We start from the raw sequence: 21,733 nt of genomic DNA, 5'->3' as shown, positions 1-21,733 counted from the left end.
AATGGTTTTAAAATCAATAATCCAGTAATATAAAGATGCCAAAATATTATAACTCCACAATTGTCGACAAATACCAGCCTGCAAGATTTGGTCTGATCGAAATATTGCGAAGCAAAAAGACCATGGACCTTTCCCCAACCTTTGACCCGCGAAAAATTCCTCTCATTGTTACGTGCTTTTTCGCATCTTGCTGATTGGCCAATGTCACGAAGTAAACAAAGAAGTCGATGCTCGGGGAAAGGTCCATATCGTGTTGAATGATAGGAAATAGGAATCCCGTGAGAATAGTTATGGACGAAAAGATCGCCTCCGCACCAATGGCCAAGTACGGCTCTGATTCAGCGTATTTTTCATACAATAATTTTACACGAATGTACTGAACAGTACCGGTATCTGAAGTTGCTCAAACACTCCCAAAATTAGTGACAAAGTATGAAAATAATGTTTGGGGTCAAAGGTCAAACGTTCATTTTGCTCTAATTTGACGTATTTTTTATCCATTAATTCTACGTAAAAACACTACCAAAATTAATGACAAAGTATGTCCATTTTGCTCTGGTTCAACGTATTTTTTATCCAATAATTTTACGCGGATGTACTGAACAGTACCGGTATCCAAAGTCGCACAAACACTCTCAAAATTAGCGACAAACTGTAGAAATAATGTTTGGGGTCAAAGGTCAAACGTCCATTTTTTCTCTGATTCAACGTATTTTTTATCCGATACCGGTAATTTTACGCGGATGTATTGAGAGGTATCTGATGTCAAAGTCAGTTGCACGCGAGTGCAGTTGTTTTGCACGTCGTGAGCTATAATTGCACGCCAGGAATTCTTATTTGCACGCGGGAATTTCTGATTGCACGCCCGATTTCTCGTTCAAAAAGGCCATGAAATCCAGACTGGCATATATGTAAACGGAAAATGCAGATGCAGAGGTACCTGGATACAGGGGCGTAGACAGTAATTTTCAAGGGGATGGGGGACTTTTTGAGCCGCGCCCATCATATCGATGGCAGCACTGTCTATAATACTAAATGTAAAAGCGTAATAACCACCAATCTCACAGTCAAACGAATCGAAATTTTAGATTACACAGCAGGATATGTTATTAGAAAAATGTATCACAGTGAAGGAATTTCAGCTAGTCATAAACTCATATTGTTAAAAAAAATTACGCTTACAAAAGTGATAGAAAGAAAAGATTTCACAACAAAACATGCTTATGGGGAACATTAGAATGGCTATCTCAATACATGCAAGCAGCTGAAATTTATTTCCTTCATCACATCATTGAACATCTGACACTTGATAAAGGAGAAAAACATTTTCAAATCATTCATGAGCGAATACCTCAATGTATTAATCAATGTAACTGGATGCCAAGATGTAACAACACTACTTGAAAAAGTATTCAAAAAATTAGAGCAAATGTATAAGCAAAGTAGCTACTGCAGCCAAAATAATAACAACAAGATGGACAATAGGATTCGTGGAATACAAAAACAGTTAAAGAAAAACAGCAGCTAAAACGAAGATTAAGATATACGTGATAACAGGCAAGTTTCAATACAAATACAAATTTTAATTATTAATGTGATTAAACATTAAATATCGAGTAATGTTAATTGGTATTGATGTTTTTTGAGGCTTTGGGAGTGGTTCTTAGTGGAGGTAAAGAGGCAATTTAGGTTCTATTTCTCTACTTTAGGTAGTTGAAAAGTTAGACCAAAACCCCTAGATCAGGGGTGGCCAACCTATGGCGCATGCGCCAAACGTGGCGCATTGCATGATTAGAGGTGGCGCATTGCATCTTTCACCCTTTTCATGCCAAAATTGTTAATTGCACTTGGCTTCTCCACGCCAAGCCGTTTTTTTTTGCGATTTACATGGTGACTTTTGATTGTACCTAAACTCTATTCTCCTTACTCCACGTCGCCCACTTACGGCTTGTTGGAATTAGAAACAACAGGCGATTATCGACGTTAGCTTTTTGACGGACTTTATGACATTCATTCTAGACTTATTTTTTATTTTATTATTATTTTTTATTTTATTTTTATTATTATTTATTTATTTTTTTTTTTTTTTTTCATTTTTTTTTTTTTTTTTATTATTATTTTTTATTTTTTTTTTATTATTATTTATTATTATTATTATTTATTATAAAATTTACTATTTTTCCCTACCGGAGTAAAAAGTTCAGAACTTCTGGAAAAATAGAAAATCGTCATTTATCAGCTTGAAACATGGAATTTCCATTGCCCAGACTTCCCAAATATCTCCCAATAACCATTGAACAACCAGTTGAATTGGCCAAGCCTAAAAAATTTATTATAAATCAACCCACAACATGCTGAAAATGACCCCTAAATACCACCTTTTTCATCCAAACTTCAAATGACCGTTGTCAACAAAAGCGAAGCGTAAAATCGCTTGCTGTGACGCAAGTACTAATCTCGAAGAAGCCTGGAGTAAAATCACGCGACGTTGGCCAAACAGCTGATTAGCAAAGGCCAATTAGAATCGAGAGTAGAGTAGAGTAGATATTGATACCAAAGGCCTGTTGTCACAATATTTTTAGTTGATGTTACTAACCATCTCAATGATCTAAATTTGAGACTGCAAGGCAAAAGCAAACTATTTCCAAGCTTAGTAAATGACATTAGCGCATTCAAGATGAAGTTGAAACTTTTCGTTTCCCAGTTGGAAAAAGAAGATTTGTCCCAATTTCCTCACATAAAAGAACACCGTGAATGTGCTGCTGGTAATGGCAATTTGGCAATATACACAGAAAAAATCAAGTTATTGCAAGAGTCATTTGAAAGTAGTTTTCATGATATTTCAAAAGAAGAAGATTCTATACTTGTTTTTATAAACCCATTTTCCTTAGTGAACTAACCATAATGAAGATGCCAAGCAATATACAATTGGAACTAATTGACTTGAAAACTCATCCATCATTGAAAATTAAATTTGATGAGCTTTCTTCAGTCCCAAGTGCATCTGACATGATCAAGTTCTGGCAATCGTTACCCCGTGAAAATTTTCCAGAACTGAGAAAATTTGCCCAGGGTTTTATATGTCGTTTCGGAACGACATATAGATGTGAACAAACATTTTCTGCCATGAAACTAATTAAAAGCAAAACGAGGTCAACACTTACAGATTTAAATTTGAAGAATGCACTGCTCCTCTCAGTAACAAACTTAACTCCAAGAATAAAAAAACTGGCGAAAGTAAAACAGCAGCAAAAGTCTCATAAAGGCGGTACTTAAATGAAATTGATCAGTTTTATTTATTATACTTCCTTGCTTAATTTCTATTCATGTGAAGTTGTAAATTGTAAAAACTACATATACGTGTGTATATATGTGTGTGTATCATAAACTTATATAATTTCAACAAGAAGCGGACATTAGGCGTGGCAATACAAGAGATTTACGGCGCATCTGAAACATTATGTTTAAAACGTGGCGCATGGTATGTGAAAGGTTGGCCACCCCTGCCCTAGATGGTTTGAGCATAAGCCGGCAAATGTGGGTTTTCAATAGTCCAGATAGACTCTAAAAAGTGTTGCAAGCCACGAAAAATTTATATGTATGATATAGAAAATGAATATATTAGACTTTTATTCTACATTTAAGCGGAGTGGGGGGGGGGGTCTGACAGATGTTTGGTCTAATCTGATATATTTGGAGCCCTTCATACGTTGGCAAAGCAATGCAATGTTTTTTATCCTATAACAGAAACATATGAGTACAAAATGAGTTGCATGCAGCTGTATAGCATTTATTTTGTTAAAAAATCCTCGGGCTAATCACCTGTTTAGACTTCCAGTGTGTAAAATAATTCAGGAAATTTTGGCTGATCCACTGCAGTCTTTTGTCTCCAGATGTTTCAGAGGGAGTAGATTTCCGTCCGTGAAAATAAGTTGCCTACAACAATTGGGAGCTTGGGCCTTGTCTACCATATGCATGTATTAAAATATGTGTGTCCAATTTATGTTTTCATACCGACCTTACAATTTCAGGGTGGTATCGTTCACCACATATCTTTTCTGCCAAAAGTTTCAATTCCTCAATCAAAAATTTTCATTGATATGGCTGTATGGTGTAAGTTGATTCTGATTTTTGAGATAAATCATCACCTATTTAGTCAATTTATATCCTTGCTTACTGCTACGCAGAATAAATCCTCACACTGTTCACCTCATTTTTTTATGATTTTTTTCTTCATGAAAATATACATATTAGGTTACATAATATCTTGATCTCTTATCAAAATTGACAATCCTTGACAAATCATTACTGTATTGGCTACCTAGGACATTCACAACACAACTTACTTTTTTTTAATATGTGTTAATACAAGAATACAATAAAGTTTACACATTACACATCACCGTCAAATATAATTGTATTACAATCACCATTGTATGTTCCATTAATTCAGCATCAGTATCATCCATTTTTTTCAAATACTTATTATTCAGTTGTTTAATTATTATCAAATATTTAAGATATTATAGTCATAAATGTACAATAGTTACATAAAAAAAACAAAATGACAATTAGCAAATGAATAATTCACACTATTTAATAAATTAGGTTAAAACAATCTTATCTTACATCTATCAGTACTTAGGGCTGATGTCTTTATGTCAAAAACATTGTCATAATATATTTAATATATTAACATATTTGTTATCATTTCTATGCCTTTCTAAATTAAGTCTGTGTTTCAACCTCCTTTTAATTTTTTCTTTCACCCTTGTTACATCTGGAATAACTCCTTGAAATATAACATCATTTCGTTCCATCTATACTTTAAACCTAACAGTAGACAGGAGCAATGTCAAAGCATCTATTTGAAAAGAAGTATCATTTTTGATACTCTTGTCCACCCAGATCAAACATTATGCATGTTCGAAATGTTTTTTAAAAATGACAATTACAAAACTCAATAAATATCATAAATATAATCATATATGTACTGTATAAATAAACATTTCCAAAACAAATGTTCATTAAATTCAGGTTCTTTATTACATAGAACACAAATATCATTACCCGCAATAAACTTTATTTTGGGTTTAGTTTTTAAAGGTAGAACTTCCCACATAATCTTGAAATTGATGTTTTTTCATAATTTACCAATATACCTCTATGAATATTTTTGCAACAATTGTTGACATCAACAGGATACAAAAGATTAACCGATTCTGAATTCATTTTATTTTCATACTTCATATCCACTCTTTTTATGCTGAATTCATATTCTTTTTATGCTGAACAATTGTAGCACAAAATGATTCTCTACTACATCTACTTATTGGAGTCTTGAATTGAATTTAAAATCTTCAGATCTTACTGTCATTTGTCAACATGATTTCAAGTGCTAGGACCGGTTATAGGTCCTTCCCTCTCAAATGATTGCTCTTCTACTTTGTTTTGTAATCTGCATTCTATAATAAAATATTTATTAATGTTGATGCACAACTAATTTGAATATTTATAAAGCCACTCATCTAATCTTGACGTGAGACAACGCCGTCAGAACACAGGAAAACACACGATGATTTTGGAAGCAATAATCTGTCTGCGCCTAGTCGGGCGTGACGGCAAAACCAACATCGGGACCAAATATCGGAAGTTACACGGGGTTGGTCTGACCGAGGTCAGACTTCTTCAGACAAGCAATTTAAAACTATAACAAGAAATGCAATTGCATGCACATAAATATTTGACAGATAGATATAAATAGACAGATAGATATAATTAAAATTGGGGCGGTGCCTTAAAATCAATAGATATCCCACATTGTAGTGAGTAACAATTAAAAAGAAAATTAAACAATTTCATGCTGTTATCCCGTAACTCCGACTGTAGTGTCGCCGAAGTTCATTTGAGGGTTATGGCTGCAATGTAAGGAAATGACTTTAACCGCGAAATAGAAATCGAGTGTAAGTGACAATAAAATGTAATGTTCAAATTAGCATAAATTGTGAATTTATCCTACCCATCTCTTAAATTCATTCCTTGGGGTTCTAATGTTTTGAACAAAAAGTTTAAAAAGAACTCAACCCCTTTCAAAAATCACATTAAAACAACGGTGCACAACCTGCGGCCGTCGTTTAAAAATAATGCGACCGTCCTCAAACAAAATCCTATGAACAAAAAAAAGTTTAAAACATAGGATTAGGCGGCTATGCTGGCGTATATTGAAGCAAAACAGAAGCACTGCAAAAAAGTCAGACAACACGATGCGTCACAATCTGGATGGTGTATTTGCTGTTGGGTATAGCGACATCTAGGCTCGGGTCACCTGACCTGTGACGCGCTGCCACGTTTTGGCTTCTGTTTAGATAGGAAATTTAAGGCACTCAAATCGGGGATCTCTCGCAACACGCACCTACTACTACTCCAAGCATCTGCCTCATTATTGCGTTAAGTTATTTTACTGTTTGATATCTATTTTATGCTTTTATAACGTCCAATTTTATAATATAACATACGAGGAACTTACTCGTTTTAATCAGAGACTTGAAAGCGGACACGAATTAGGAAGCCTTGTCTCGGCACGCGGAGTCTAGGGCAATAGCAAAAACCCCATAGAAAGTTGGTGACATCCCGACGTGATAGAATTCAACTCAGTCTCAAGTCTCAAACTCAGACAAACCTCAACCCCAGAAATCGAAAAAAACGGATTCAAGGTTTTTAAAGATTTTAATCCTGAAGCAGACTGATTTTATCAATTTTAAGACTTTTATATTAGCTTTTAGGACTATTTCATCGACCATTTTATCGCGTGCGTTTTAGCCATTGTTTTTATTTACGTTGTCATTATTAGATGCAACGTAATTTTACTCTGAGACAATTTCCATTCGAAAGCACGCAGACTAACTTGACTTTAATTGATAATAATAGCGACAAATTACCAGAACGTGCGATGAATCAGTCTGAGCCACAAATAGATGTAGGTAGCACACCAATGCCGACTCGCTCAACGATAATGTTGGTCGAGTCCGTCCACAGTTTATTTATCAACCGCGTCAATCACTTCAAATAAATAAGTTTTGGTCTCATTCTCCTTACTCGTGGTTCACATCGACCGAAGCAGGATTCCGCATGGTAGGGATAAACTATGATGTGGAGTGTGGACAAATATTGTTATATTATTCGGTGCCTGAACGACCGCCAATTGGAAACTATACGTTCTCGCCTCCCGGGCGAGCATCATCCCAGTTGCTATCGACTTTTGCGGGAACTTCTGATCAATACTTACTCCGCCCCGCTTAGAGAGCGCATACAACGGCGATTGCTCAAATTTCAAACCGTCCGAAATTTTAAGAAAGCTACGCAGTTCCGTTTGTCCAAATGAAGCTCCAAACACCAACCAGGAATTTTTGAAGGAGATGTTCTTTCAGCAACTACCGCCAGATATTGTTTCAGCTCTTTCTGCCCATCCGGATGATTCCATAGATAAATTAGCCTATCGTGCGGACAGTATATTCTCCAGACGTACGTTACAACCGGCCAATCACATTCCTTTGAAAATCATGCATCAAACCCTGACTGTAGCGCCGACAATAATAAATATTCTTTCGATGTTAGCTAGTGAACTTGGTAATCTTCGGAAGGATCTTGACGTGTTAAAGCATAACCCTACACATTGGTCTTCGGAAGCTGCACCGCCTACTTCTTTTAGCTCTAATGCGTTAACTCAACATCCTGTACGTGTCAGAAACGGAGAGCGCACGAGTCTTGTGAATCCATCGAGAGCCCTTATGCAAAATCATCAATCATCATCTAGTAATGGCAGATGTTACAACGCCAGTTACAGAAACCACCGACCCAATACTCCAACGGCTTGCTGGTATCATCAACGTTATGGAAACCTAGCACGTAATTGCGTCCAGCCTTGTGCCTTTTCCAGTCGGGGTCCTTTTTTCGCCTAGGGCGCTGTAAAAGATCTTCACAGCGCCATATAAATTCACTTAATAGACTTAATTCCAATTCTCCAAATACAAATCTTCTCCACGTCTTCGATATAAAAAGCGGCCGACAATTTCTGGTTGATACTGGTGCAACAGTTTCCTTAATTCCCCCACATTGGAAACGTCACAACCATCCTCGATCAGACCGAAAGCTGTATGCTGCCAACGGTACACCTATACCAGGGATGGCGAACCACTGACCCGCGGGTCACAAAGTGACCCACCGCGTTTTATTCGTGACCCGCGAAGGCACGAATAAAATTTTAAAAAAATACTTAAAAATCAGTGATAAAAATTTATAAAGCCGACCTTAAATTAATCTAACAATAAATAAACTATTATAAAGTACCGTTGGGCAGTCAGGGCTGCGATCGCTCATATTCAAACTGATAATTTCCGGATCGATATGGTAATTTTCAAAACCCCTAACTTTGGACGCATGCCTGCACGGATGTGTACTGTTATTCAGCTATTCATTGGCTCTGACATCGTTTGACATAATGCAATTGATCTATTCATTTCTCGCAAAGTCTCGTCTATTTCGGAAATGCATCTGCAGAATGTTTCAGGAATTATACGAGAACTGGGTGCTTCTTTGCATTTATTAGTTTCTCGCCTACAATGCCGTAATCTTTCAGATTTGAAATAAAAAGCCAGAAATCTGAAATAACGATGGGGCAGTATAAAAGTGCCTTAATGTGGTTAAAAGCTGATCGAAAATTATAACACTATTAGAGTGGAATTCCCTCCAAACTGCTTGGAACCGTAAAATAATTTGCCGCATCATCTTAAACGTTTTTGGTAATTTATACGTGTTTTCGTACTCTAATTCCATAAAATCGAGTGCCATAATAAGTTCCTGATAGAAGTAAAGCCCAAAACTACACCAACAGAAGCTAATAAGATTTGTTTCAGAAGTTTTTTATAGGTACAAACATTAAATCAAATATCTGTGACCCACTTTCTTCTGTTCCGCGATAAAAAAAATAATGCTTGACCCACTCACTGAAGAAGGTTCGCCATCCCTGCAGTATAGACCATGATAATTTACAGTTACATTTCTGAACTTAGTCGGATTCTTTTTCATAGTGTGATACTATTTTGTGGCAAAAACGAGTTTTGCTCATAAGATTAAACTAGTAAATTCTACACAGAATAATAAGGACCATGTTATCAATAATATCACAATATCAGTAATACCCGTATAAATAAAACATAAGCAATATAGACATGATCAAATATATTGACACGAAAACCATAACGAAATATTTTACCATCATTTCCCCGGATATCATTCGTTTTCGTGTCCCACGTGTCACATGGGAAATAAAATGTGTGTTATCTCATCTCATGGGACGTTTCCCATAGACAAGCCTGGACATAAGTAACTATCGCGATAAAGCGTATCCATATTGAGTTTTTAGCCAATTGGAAGCGTTGCCACAAAATTTTAAGATGGTAAGCTGGAGTGAATATTTAATTACTAGACGCAAACAGTTAATTTTCAAAGAGATGCTAAAATTGTACAATATTCTGCCTAAAACTCAGCTATTAAACATGTACAACGATACTTCGAACACTCTTACGAAAATTTCTCATCCGTTCTATTAATGCATAGGTTCTCAAAGAGCGCTGTAACAGAAACTCAGGCGCTCCGCGAGCCATTTGATTACTTATTTAAATACTGACTTGGCTAATTTTGTGACTAATTTTGTAATAACATCATTAATAAAATTTGACATCAGTATCGTCAAAATATGAGCATATATTCAAATGTGACGTTATCTATAAGTAGGATCGCAGTGGATAAAAAGTTGTCTCTCGAGTAAAATATTCAATTCATAGCCGGTGCGAGCATTTAAAATATCTTGTCATATTAATTTAATAGTAATTTATTTGTGTTCTTCGTCACTCGAATTTTAGTCGAAAAAACTTTTATGATTAATTAAATGGAAAATTGCTATTTAAAAACTGCATAAAATACGTCCCAAACTGCCAACTATGGGTAGACCGGAATCGTATTTTGAGGTTAGTCAAATTTGATTTGTTTTTTCGGCACTCAAAATTATTTTAAAGATATGGACAAAATACGAACGATTGTAATATTAAAAATTTTGCAAAAAAAAATTATTTGATATATTTTGCATTAATTATCTTAAATATCGTCACATACCGAGAAAAAGTCGTATTGGGCTCCATCGGTAGTTTCAAAATAGACAAAAGGTACATCGCGCGAACAATTCACTGTGTTTCAATTTTAGTTACTATATGGTATACAGTTTAATTAAGGAAATCTTAACATGACACAAATTTACAAAAGCGTTTGCAATCTGCTGCGAGACTGCTAGAACAAAACTTATGGTGATATCTTCCGTTTTAGAATTTAGTTTTAATATTTTATAATGCCGGTTTTCAATCAAGAAATTGGGTTGCGGATTCACCTCTTTATCATTTATTCTTCTCATCTCTTCAGCGATTTTTATAATATAGCATTCTAACTTGTTTCGCACACTGAACTCATAATTCCGCACAAGAACAAAAAAGTTATCGTCGGCCTCGTGGAACAATACATTCATATGTCAAGGAAATTTGTGATTCAGGGAGAATAAGCACATAAGTTGTTTAAAAACACGTCGCGCTGACGAAAATTATCGGCGATTCTACCAAAATGACATCGCGTACGTTATTAGGACTTTTTCAGTATTCCAAAAACACAAAGGGTGTTCGACCCCAAATTTGGTAATATGTTTGTTGAGTTTACAGCCTTAATATGTTAATATGTTTATCTGTGAAATTTAGATTTATTTATATCTGGTCTTAAGCCTATCAAAATGTTTAGCATTTAAATTAAGTAAAGTAATATTTAACTTACTTAAGAATAGTGATAGATAACAATTTTAAAATTTATTGTGGGGATCAGTGAATAATGGTGATGAATGTAGGAAGATTCAAAAGATTGTAATAACATACTTGCTCTTTAGACTCGAGGCAGCCACCTCTCTCAGTGATGCATAATCGGACAAATAATTCCGCATGTCTTTAGATATTGTCTTTAGATATGATAAAATGTCTTTCCCGCTTTCAAGAAGTGTTTCAGAAAGCTGAAATTTAAATGAGATAATGAAATGTATGTAAATTTTGTATAATATTGATTTGATTAAACATAGTTGTTCGAACTATGTCATTATTAAGTTTAAAGTTTATAAGTTATGTAATTTGGCAGTAGCACAGGGAAACTGTGCTTATACTATAGAATTTAAATACATAAAAATAAAAATATTAATTTTCAGTTCATTGATAAATTATTCACAGATTTCCCCAAAATTACAAATATTACTTTGGAGTGATTTGTCAGTGTATAATATTGCAACACATCATATAAATTATATTTATATTCATTGAAAAGCACGTTAAAAATCCGGCTACATATTCAAGAAATTAAAATATTAAAAATAAGGCGGGAAATATAAAATCCAACAAATATTTCTATTCTTAATTACCTTAACGACCTTCAAAAAATTATCCACGCCCTTGTGATAAGCTATGCTTATTCTAAAGATACAAAGACGACAACTTGTAACCTACTGAAATTCATTTACGTTCATTCGATATTGTTTGCAGATTTTCATTTAGATATTAATTAAAAAAGTAAGAAGTCTTGTAAGAAGTTTTAGTAAGAAGTTTTGAAACTACTATATCTTTTATTGACGGTGAGTTCCGTATGAAAGATTTAATTAACCCCATTCAGTAGAGATTATATAGGAGAGTTTCTTTAAGTTTTTCTTATTACACATGATTAGGCATAACATGACGTGACCCGCACTAACAATAGGGAAAATATGACACACATTTCCATGTCTCTAAATCTAAATCATGTCTCTAATTTATACAGTATGGTTTTTGGAAATTTTAGTTGGGACACGAGTTATTTAAGATGTAAAATTAACGGCTATCTTAGTGCAGTTAGTATGACGCACTCTGATAATATCATTATTGGAAATTTGGGGCAATTCCAGTTGGAACTAGTTGGGAATATCAACTGTTTACTACCAGAGCGTGCAGGTCACGATGAGCAACAGTTACATTTAGGAAATTAGCCTGATTACATTATATAGTATGGTAGTTAGTGCATGTGAACTACAATCTGTGGCAAAAACGCTAAACAGATTACTAAAAAAGGTCAACAAATTTCAACAAATTAGGCATATTAGTGTATATATAGGCACCCTATGATAAACAACAAATTGAACAATAAGTTTTAATATTCGCATGGTTATTAAGTTGGGGTTGTGTTTTACCCGAATTGCACATAAGGAGGCATAGTTGAAATCCTTTCAGTATCTCTACAGATATACACTTCTGGATTATCTTATATTATCACTATGAAAGAATTTCACTGTTTGTCGTAATCACAACGTGATGCCCTATTGCAATGAAACGCCTTTTATTTATGCTGGCCTAATGACTTCTAAATAAACTGACATTGCAAGATAGTAATTGGCCTTATGGTTTGAACGATTAAACGAAACGACGGCAGGTGGGACAACACAGCAGCTAGCCCCTGGACAGCGCTGTACTGACTACGCCATTATTCACCGAATATTGCTACAGTTAATTTGTAGTACGGAACAGTCGATTCCGCGATCATACGAAACGAACATGGTAAGGTTTTAACAGATTTTGCCATGTACAATTATTAGCGCACATTGGTGCCTAAACTGACAAAAAGAAATCAACGTAATGTGTTTCGACGACCTAAAAGCCTAATTTTTATTTTTTTAAAATGACCCCCGCCTTATTCATTCACTGGGCCGATTCAATAGCAGGAGTAAAACGATAGTTGTGCAAATCATGTTTTTATAAAATTTTTGAGGTTGTAATTAAAAGAAAATTTTATTTGACAGCCGAAACAAAACTAAGCTTATATACTCAACATATTAAAAGTAATAATTTGTTAGTAGATTTCCCGAAAAAAATACAATATATCATTTATTTATAGACATGTAAATTGAAAGGTTTCAAATGATTTGGTTACATACTTGCTCTTCAGACTTGATAGGCCTCTATCTCACTCAGTGATAGAAATCTGGCTCTTGACGAATTTCTTTTGGTGCAAATATAAATTGTCCTGCCGACTTTCAAGCAGTGTTTCAATACGCTGAAAATCAATATATAGGTCGTGATTTTGTGTAAGCCAATTCTAAATTTGAATTAAACTAAATTTCGTTGAGTCAACTATGCCATTTTCAGGTAGTTAATTCACCCAAATGTTGTTTGACAGAGACACTACAAAGCTATGCTTATGCTAAGGATACAAAAAACCAACCATGTAATTTAATTTAGGTCATTTTCAACTATGTCGCTGATTTCACCAAAATTACATCCTTTAGTTAAAATGATATGATAGTTTATCATATTGTTTCTCCTTCTGTATTCTGAAAGTAAGAATCTTTTCTGAAAATATTCTTCTAAAAATATACGTAAGTTTTAATAAAATACGTAACGGTAAATTTCGACATTTAATTTCATAAAATACAAAACTTAGAAAATTTAGACGAATAAAATTTATTCAGCGATTGCCATTAAATTACAAAAATATACTTTATATATACATATCAGGTGTACTTTTCAAACTGCACAAATTGAAAAAAATATTACAATAACAATAAAATACCCAATGAAGTTTTATAACTGTTTCATGGAGTATATGACTAATTACCTCTGATCAGTAACTTGTAGCATTATCACATTGTTCAAGGTGATCTTACAATTTCGATAGAATGCACAGGATCAAATAAGCAGCGTAACAATGTTGGCTTGCAACCAACTATTTAGCATTTTGAACGCGAACGTGGGTCTTACCCTTTTTAACTTTTGAATCGAAAGACAATTATTAAAACTTGTGAAAATATAAATCTTACAATTTCGAAAGAAAACACACGATCAAATAAGTGGCATAACAATGCTGACTCCGATCGCAAGAACTGAGACGCGGTGCGCTCGCATCGAATTGTTCAGCATTTTAAACGAAAACAGTGATATACAAGAATCAACAGCCGTCGAAAGTCAAATAAAATGGTCAAATAATATTTACTTGTAATATTTCTCGTTCGTTACTTTGTGTCTTTGAATCTTTAACTTTTAATATTTCTGAATCTGAAAAAAAGTTAAAACATTGATAAATAAACTGTCGCAGAACTGTAGTTAGCATATTCAATGGACATTGGGACTGAATCTAGCGGATCTTTTGCACAAAGCTCCCGCCACGTTTTAAAATGACATATTAGTAATTATCCATTTGAGGTTAGGAATGATTTAATGATATAATTCTCTTATTTTGAACGTTGGTAGGGTCTTTGTACAAAGATCCAATCTATACACAATATTATATAAAAGTAAAAGGCCTACGGCGAATCTCTATTAAACCATGGATTTTGCGCTACATTTGTGAAAGTTTTGAAAGTTATGCATTACATGCAAAGCGTACCATGTTGAATGCAGCTTACATGGCAGATTGAGCACAAAGGTTTATTCTCCTGACTGGTAAATGCGTATTTTTCTTCCCATTCTGACTTGACAACTCTGTTTTTATCTTCGTACTTTCGTTTCTTAATTGATGACATATCGCACAGTAACTTAGACTAACTAACCGCAATCAAGCTGCAATACCGCCTACGCATCAATGAACATTAACCATTGTGACGAAAGATTTGCTGACTTGACTGACTTAAATTCAAAATTCAACGCTACAGCGATTTTCATACTAAAACATAATTTGTCCTAATCATTGATGAAAACTTCTTTACAACATTTAATAAATTAAAAAAGTTTATATTAAAGTTTTTCTTTTAGTTAAAATTTTGATAATAAGTTATGTTTGCGAGAAGAGCCGCGGAAAAAGAGAGCGCGGCTCGCGAGCCGCGGTGTGCACACCCCTGCCTGCCATACAGCTTTAAAGTCTGGCTTATTTGTGACGATACGATGGAACCCGCTGTTAGTGAGTTCGATACAAAAGAGAATCATCCATCAATCTGTACTTCTGTATTAGGTTAATAATTCTAATTCGTATAAGCCCGAAAACCTCTAATTTACCACTTATACAATAGTAAAATAAAAGCAATATAATAGCAATGAAAGTAATATGTATAAAGAACATTTAGCTCACCTGAATATTGTTTCGAACTCACTGTCATAGCCCAATAGTCAGCCTATCCATACATCCTACAGAAAATCAAACCTCAACCTACCACGAACATTTGTGACTGACTGAAAGCGATGTCGCTTGTGGCTTCCCGCCAAAAAGTATTTGACGAAAAAAGCTAACTGATTGTTGGTAAGCAAATGTTTTTACCTGATTACTTTAATTACTCCGTGTTGTTGTTACCAGCCGATCACGCTTCTGACGCGTGATCTCAAAGTTGCAGAATGCAAATGACGGTTGGGATTTGCTTCATACATCGTATAATACCTAGTTTACAGTAATATTCTCAGGATCTATTGTACCAAGTCCCGCCCCAAAACATCACACCGCCAACGCTCGAATTAAATAGAAATAGTAATGGAGGGTATTCACCTCTTTAGCGCCTCCACTGGATAGTGAGCAGGACGTCAGACGACGACTTCGCGATTTTCACTCTGGCGCGTTTTTTTTATCTGTCTGTGTAATGGCTGAGCGTATCTTTAGCGACGATTTGAAATATCTTCCTGATTTTAGTTTTGATGACGTTACAGAATATGCTGAAAGCATGCTGGGAATGAAAATAGCGCCAAGAGAGGATACAAATACTTCTGGGAGTCTTTCATCCACGATTACAAAGGTATGGTAAGTTAGGTACGGCAAGTAAGATTTTTCAGCGAGCGGGACATGATGATGTCACATGTACCGTAACCACTGTTATAATTTTAGGCATTAAGAACGTCAGTAAATAATGACTTGTGATGTACATTTATTCATGGGCTATTCAGGATTTACCTATTTATTTTTATAGGGGATCTAAAAGGCAGGGGGCCGCTTATAATTTACACAGCTTTCCTAGAATCTCCGTCTGCTGTTGGCATTTTTGTACAATGAAGGAGTTTGAGATAAATCAACTATCTGATCTCATTACACCTAGGTTTCGATTAAACCATGCTGAATATGCAACAACCATTGAAAGCAAATTAAGCTGTAACTTATCACTAATATGCATTATTATTTTCACAGTTTTCCAAGATGGTCAGAATTTTTCAATAAAGGCAAGATGTTATCGATTACAAAGAAAAAACGAGCCACCTCATTCATTATTTGTAACTTTGCGACGGAACAATGTACTGAGTGCTACTTGCTCTTGTACAGTGGGAGAAGCAATTTGCTGTCATTCTTTAGCATTGTTGTACTGCACTGCGCATTTCAGCAATCTCCAACTAAAGAAATTCCCCCCAGCTATTACTGGCACTATGCAATTACAATCATGGCATCATCCAAGGAGCGAAGGATTCAAGCAGCTGCCTATCCAAAAAATTATTATTCAAAATCCATGTTCGAAATCCATCAGAACAATTCGCAGCACTCTACACAAACCTGGAAGAATCAGGCAATGGCAGGGCTTTCTAAATTTTAGTCAATATAATATTCAGTTAAATACAATTTTGCCGTCAAATCCATCTTCTGTTGTATGTATTTCAACAAATTTTGGACAAGCACCATTTGGGAGTCCTCTAGCATATCAGCAGATATGTGATGCGAAAAGTTTTGAACTCCCTTCTCTCCCTCTGTCTAGTTTGTCTCCACAGACTAACACGGTGTTAACAGAACTGACTTTGGGCAGAGAAGATTGTAAACACATTGAATTTATCTCGTGATGGCAACCTATGCTATGGCTTATTAGAAGTCAAATGCCCTATGTCTGACACTTTTGACAAGGTTTCTTGTCTTTTTAAAAATAATAAAGGGGAATGGACATTGAAAATGAATCATGATTATTATTTTCAAATAAAGGGGTGTTTAGGAATCACAGGACTCAAGTGGTGTGACATCATTATTCTTTTACCTTCGAGTGCATGTTTTATTGATCGCATATATTTTGATGATGCATATTTTCTGGACCTACAAATGCGTCTGGAATTCTTTTTTTATGATCATTTCATAAATACGGTTGCAACAAACATGTCATCTTGAGGACAAAAATTTTTCACTTTGTGAAATGTCTGAAGGATAATTATATATCAAGAGAAAAAACTTGCCTAGGCATTTATGTATTTTATTGCTTTAAATTTAGAATGTAGTAACCAGTTGCTTTGGGCTTTCAACTATTTTTCAATAAATTAGTATTTTGTGTATTCGCCATAGTGCAATTTGTTGAAAACAGGCGAGACAGGCAGTACAAAAGGCTATTCTGAATTTTCCCTTTTCTTTTACTGTTAACCTAATATAATGTTGTGACACCCACACCCTCTGCTGTATATTCTAACAAAGCTAAGATTTTTAAAGGGACATAAAATATGTCCTGAATGTATTTGATGACCTAAACTGCTCGAACTAAAAATAATTATTTAACAATAAACAAACTAAAACTCAAAAATAAAACTAAATAACTACTTCTAAAACAAAGGACCGCTAAAGTTGGTTAATAAGCAAGCAACGGTCCATAGTTGATTAACTGTTCCTAGCATACTCAGTGGTATTCTGCCTTCGAATAACTGATATTCTTTCACCCTTCTGATTGCTCGTTCTACGTGGACTCTAAGTGAAGCAATCTTGCTGGACCGCAATGCCTCCTCATATGTGAACCGCCCGTTAAAGTTGAATGGAGGAATATTTAGACCCACACCTTTCACTTCCAAGAGACTCCTGATGGCAAATCCTTTGTCGCACATTACGGAATCCCCTCTTTCAAGCAAACTCAAAATTCCAGATCTCCGGGTTATTTCACTGTCTGATATGCTACCGCAAAATAATAAACTGACAAAAGTTATTGGACCATGGGGAGCAATACCCAATAAACATTTTAATGTTGTATGGTTTTTATAAAATGAAAAAAACTCACTTTGGAGCATGAGTGAAGATGGTTACTGGCATAAAATTTCACAACAGTCAAGGACTATGCGTGTAGATTCATAACCTTGGTTTTTAAAACACTGTGGCATATTTTCATAAACCTGCTCACGAGTAGGCCAAATTGGGATAGATGCCAAGGTAAAATAAAGAAAATTAGCCCATGTGATAACTATCCGAGAGACAGTGGACTGTGATATGCAAAAAACATCACTAAGATGGATCTCATCAAAGCCCTGTCTTAGACGACACAAAAATAAAAATAGTTCATCAGCCAGTGGAAGCGATCGCTTTTACAAGGGTGGTCTAAAAAATCGCTACTTCCATTATAAACCTCTTCGCTTACAGCAGACCATAGTGTTAAAGAGTTAGCACAGTCCAACAATATGTGGAAAAAGTCAATCAATAAACAATAGGAACTAAAGCCAGTATAATATTTAATCATGGAGCTTGACGCCTTGAAACGTTCCATACCGAATTTAGATATTGACAGCTTTGAAACTTGAGTTTTTAAATTCTCAATTTCTTTTAAAGCTTGCTCAAGTTTTTCTTCAGCTGTTTTCACTACAATGCAGTAGTTGTGATCCACTTGAGTAGGATTAATGTGATTAAAACTCAGACTGCTGGTCCGACTGCTTGGTACAGTGGCATCATCAGTGGTTCTGTACAAATATAATAAAATTCATTAGCAAAGAAATCACATATTCATCCTGGGGAAAGGAAGGATGATAAGACGGCTCAATTATATGATGAATCAGATATCGGTGAAAAGTCATATTGTACACAAATTACAGCTTCAAGTATTGAATCTTCTGCATTGCATGTATATGTGTAAATCAAATAATGGCACTGAATTGACTATTGTTATGGCTAGCTGTGAGGCAACTAGCAAAGTTGAATGATGTGCTTGGTAGTCTAAATTAGTATCTGGCTTTCTATCTTTTTTGTCGGGAATATATGCTAACAATGTAGGCATCATAGAAAACTAAGAACCGAATACAGATTCTATTGGCCAGAGCAGGCTATATCTTATAACTATGTGTTTGCACAATGAAAGTGTTTATTTTGTATTACACTGTTTACCTATTCTTGGCACTATTGTGGCCCGCTAACAATGCAAAAATAATTTTGTGGCCCGCGGAGCCGACAATGTTGGACCACCCTGATATTCTAGACTTTTATAGTCTGTCAAAATATTTTTTCAAATTGGTTAATTTTAAATTTTGGTTTGATACTAGTATGGTGGTATAGTCTAATTCAAAAAATGATATATTCTGTTTTACCTCAGTCTGTTTGGCAGTGGTCTCTCTGCAATTAACTTTGTCCAACTAAATTTTGATGGAACTGAGTTGTGGTGCAAACGGCGTCGACCAAAAGGCGTCTCATATATGTCTTCGGGTCTGAAATGGTTGCCACAAACTCGCGTGCTTGGTGTAATCTGTTTTAATAAGTCAAAATAAACTAGCTGATACGAACGGAATAAATAACACCAACTAAAGTGAAACTAGGCTTCAAGGAATTAATGTATGCCACCTAATAATAATATAGGTTATCAAGTTTAGCTTGATTCCCATAATCAGTACACCAGGAAGATATTGACAAAATAAACACTTATTAGTCTACAGAATCAGAAGAGCCCCAACTAAGATTTGAAAAGAGCAGAAGGTAAATTAATTTAATTAAGTGATTCAAGAGTCTTGCTGCACACTAAGACTCACAGCAAGACTCTTAAATCACTTAGGATAGTTATCTTTACTCTTGCTACAGCATCCTTGCATTATATGCATACCGATCCGCCGGCACAAAAGGATAGAAGAAGGATAAGTAGTTAGTTTCGTAGAAACCAAATCATTAGTTAAATTAATTGTTGCTAAAACTGCAAAAGAAAGTCGTGGGCTGTGCTCACCCTAAATACACTCACATATGGCCTACAACCGCATAGATATAGCCTTATAACTAAAGTAGAAGCGAGAAGAGAAAATCAGGGTCAAAATTAAAACCAGAAGAAAAAAATATTTGCCACAATATACTGACTTACTTGAAAATGTTTACCAGGATCGCGACGAATACTGTGAATCCACGCTCTCTTCATTTTTGGGGAAAGAGTGGAACGATAAGTCTGGTGAGTAACGGCTATCGCCATTACACAACGGTACGCAGCAATGCAATTTGGAACTACCAGACGCACGAGCCGCCATTGCAATCGAAAAGCCCAAACCAGTCCAACGTCGCGGGGAAGCAGAAGACAGTACTTTCCCGCGCATGCCCACATAAAAACAAAATGGCGACGCTCAGTGGCGATAATGAATACCCTCCATTATTCAGTTAAGGTGAGAGATGCCAATTCAGCCGGTAATTCAAATTTTCAAATCGTTTCTAACCCAAACTGCATAATTACCTATTTTTTATTTTAAAACGTGACAGGTGTGTTTATCTCAGATCACACATTTTTGCATCAGTGACGGGAGCTTAGTACAAAGAATCCAGAAATTCCATTATATTTGTCTGTTTATATTTCTTGAGTAAACGCGCACGTGAATACCATCAAAAATGTAACCTTCCTACAACTCAATGAAAGAATAACGGCGTATACAAGTTTAGCGTTATATCAATGCATTCACTGCATTGGCGTACAAATCTTAGCTCATTGACTTGCGCAGCCAAGAATAATTTTAAGTTTCCATACAATACCGTGCCGGCGATGCCTATACTGTATAGTAATTTCTTCGCCCAAATCAAGCGGTGAAGTAAATAATTGACTGCTCAAGACAAGAGCATACCGACGACAACAACTGATGATATATAGATCAACTATTCGAGATCATTCAAATATTTGGTGTTATGGAGCTCGTGAAGAGGTGTTATTGACGTTGACGTAGCCCCACAATAAGAACGTAGCAAAATCAAATTGTTACTTAGCGATCAATATTGATGGGTGAATTGAAATTACTCTATTTAATAACTCGGATGTATTTGCTGCTTTTTAAATTTTATTAATGCCATTTTAAGTAAACGAATAGATCGCGGAGACCCTAGGTCCGTATGAAGCACTTTGAGTCTGTCTCTAGATTAGACCTCTTCGTAAAGAACGATCATGATACAGGTATGTACGGCCGTAAAGAACAATCCTGATATTTCATCACCCAGGGTAAGGGTATACACGTATGTTAATGTATTTAGTATCTATGTCAGCCAGTGCTCTGCAGCTGACTACGTTTGCATTGAGTGGCGCATCGTGCTAAGCCTTAGGAATACTGAGACGACCACGTCTATAACTCTGTTTTATTCTGTACGCCCATATTTATTCTTACCACTTGAGTCACTAGTGAGCAGCTGTGTAACTTTTTCTTTTAGCTGGTTTGTCAGACTGCCGGCAGTGTGGAATTTCCTCTGTGTTTTGGGTTATTATTATAGTGTTTTCGTGCCGTTAATCTGTGTAATTCTTGTTGTGAAATGATATTAGTAGTACAGGTTTACTATTTCTCCAGTTTGGCATAGTTTTGTTTACTAGTTAGTTTGTATTTAACTTCCGTAACTAGTTTATTTTCGCAGTGTATTTCCTGTGTGATTTCTATGCGTATTTCCATGTATATTACGTGTTTGTCGATAAGATAGGATTTGTGTTGTATCTTTAGTGTCATACTAGTTATTCTTATGTATATCTAGGTATGTTTTACCGGTTTTAGTATCCCATTATAAGTAA

At 35.3% G+C, this 21,733-nt stretch overlaps 1 protein-coding gene and 2 long non-coding RNA genes across 6 annotated transcripts; 1 reads left to right on the top strand and 2 right to left on the bottom strand.

The window, feature by feature from the left end:
* Positions 1-4,431: 4,431 nt before the first annotated feature.
* On the bottom strand, positions 4,432-15,285 carry LOC120329763 (uncharacterized). Of its 4 annotated transcripts, none has more exons than XR_013479635.1 (5): positions 15,163-15,285; positions 14,092-14,153; positions 10,968-11,098; positions 4,839-5,465; positions 4,432-4,746 (listed from the first exon to the last, which is right to left on the bottom strand). It is a non-coding gene; the product is annotated as an uncharacterized LOC120329763 (long non-coding RNA). The 4 variants fall into 4 exon arrangements; XR_013479636.1 differs by lacking the exons at positions 4,432-4,746; positions 4,839-5,465 and adding exons at positions 13,037-13,155; positions 13,324-13,432 and having other exon boundaries at positions 15,163-15,232; XR_013479637.1 differs by lacking the exons at positions 4,432-4,746; positions 4,839-5,465 and adding exons at positions 13,037-13,155; positions 13,324-13,465 and having other exon boundaries at positions 15,163-15,229.
* Positions 15,286-15,649: 364 nt separating this feature from the next.
* Positions 15,650-16,658, top strand: LOC144430779 (uncharacterized). Its single transcript, XR_013479716.1, has 2 exons — positions 15,650-15,814; positions 16,201-16,658. It is a non-coding gene; the product is annotated as an uncharacterized LOC144430779 (long non-coding RNA).
* A 937-nt stretch (positions 16,659-17,595) lies between these two features.
* LOC120331354 (uncharacterized) lies at positions 17,596-20,344 on the bottom strand. Its single transcript, XM_078118687.1, has 3 exons — positions 20,069-20,344; positions 19,314-19,468; positions 17,596-18,692 (listed from the first exon to the last, which is right to left on the bottom strand). The coding sequence occupies exons 1-3, from the start codon at positions 20,300-20,302 to the stop codon at positions 18,272-18,274; spliced, it is 810 nt and encodes a 269-aa protein (XP_077974813.1). The 5' UTR covers positions 20,303-20,344; the 3' UTR covers positions 17,596-18,271.
* Positions 20,345-21,733: the final 1,389 nt, after the last annotated feature.

The sequence above is a fragment of the Styela clava genome, chromosome 12, assembly GCF_964204865.1.
Source record: "Styela clava chromosome 12, kaStyClav1.hap1.2, whole genome shotgun sequence".
Lineage (NCBI taxonomy): Eukaryota > Metazoa > Chordata > Ascidiacea > Stolidobranchia > Styelidae > Styela > Styela clava.
Note: the sequence above shows the minus strand (reverse complement) of the source record. Positions and strands in the feature narration are given on the sequence as shown.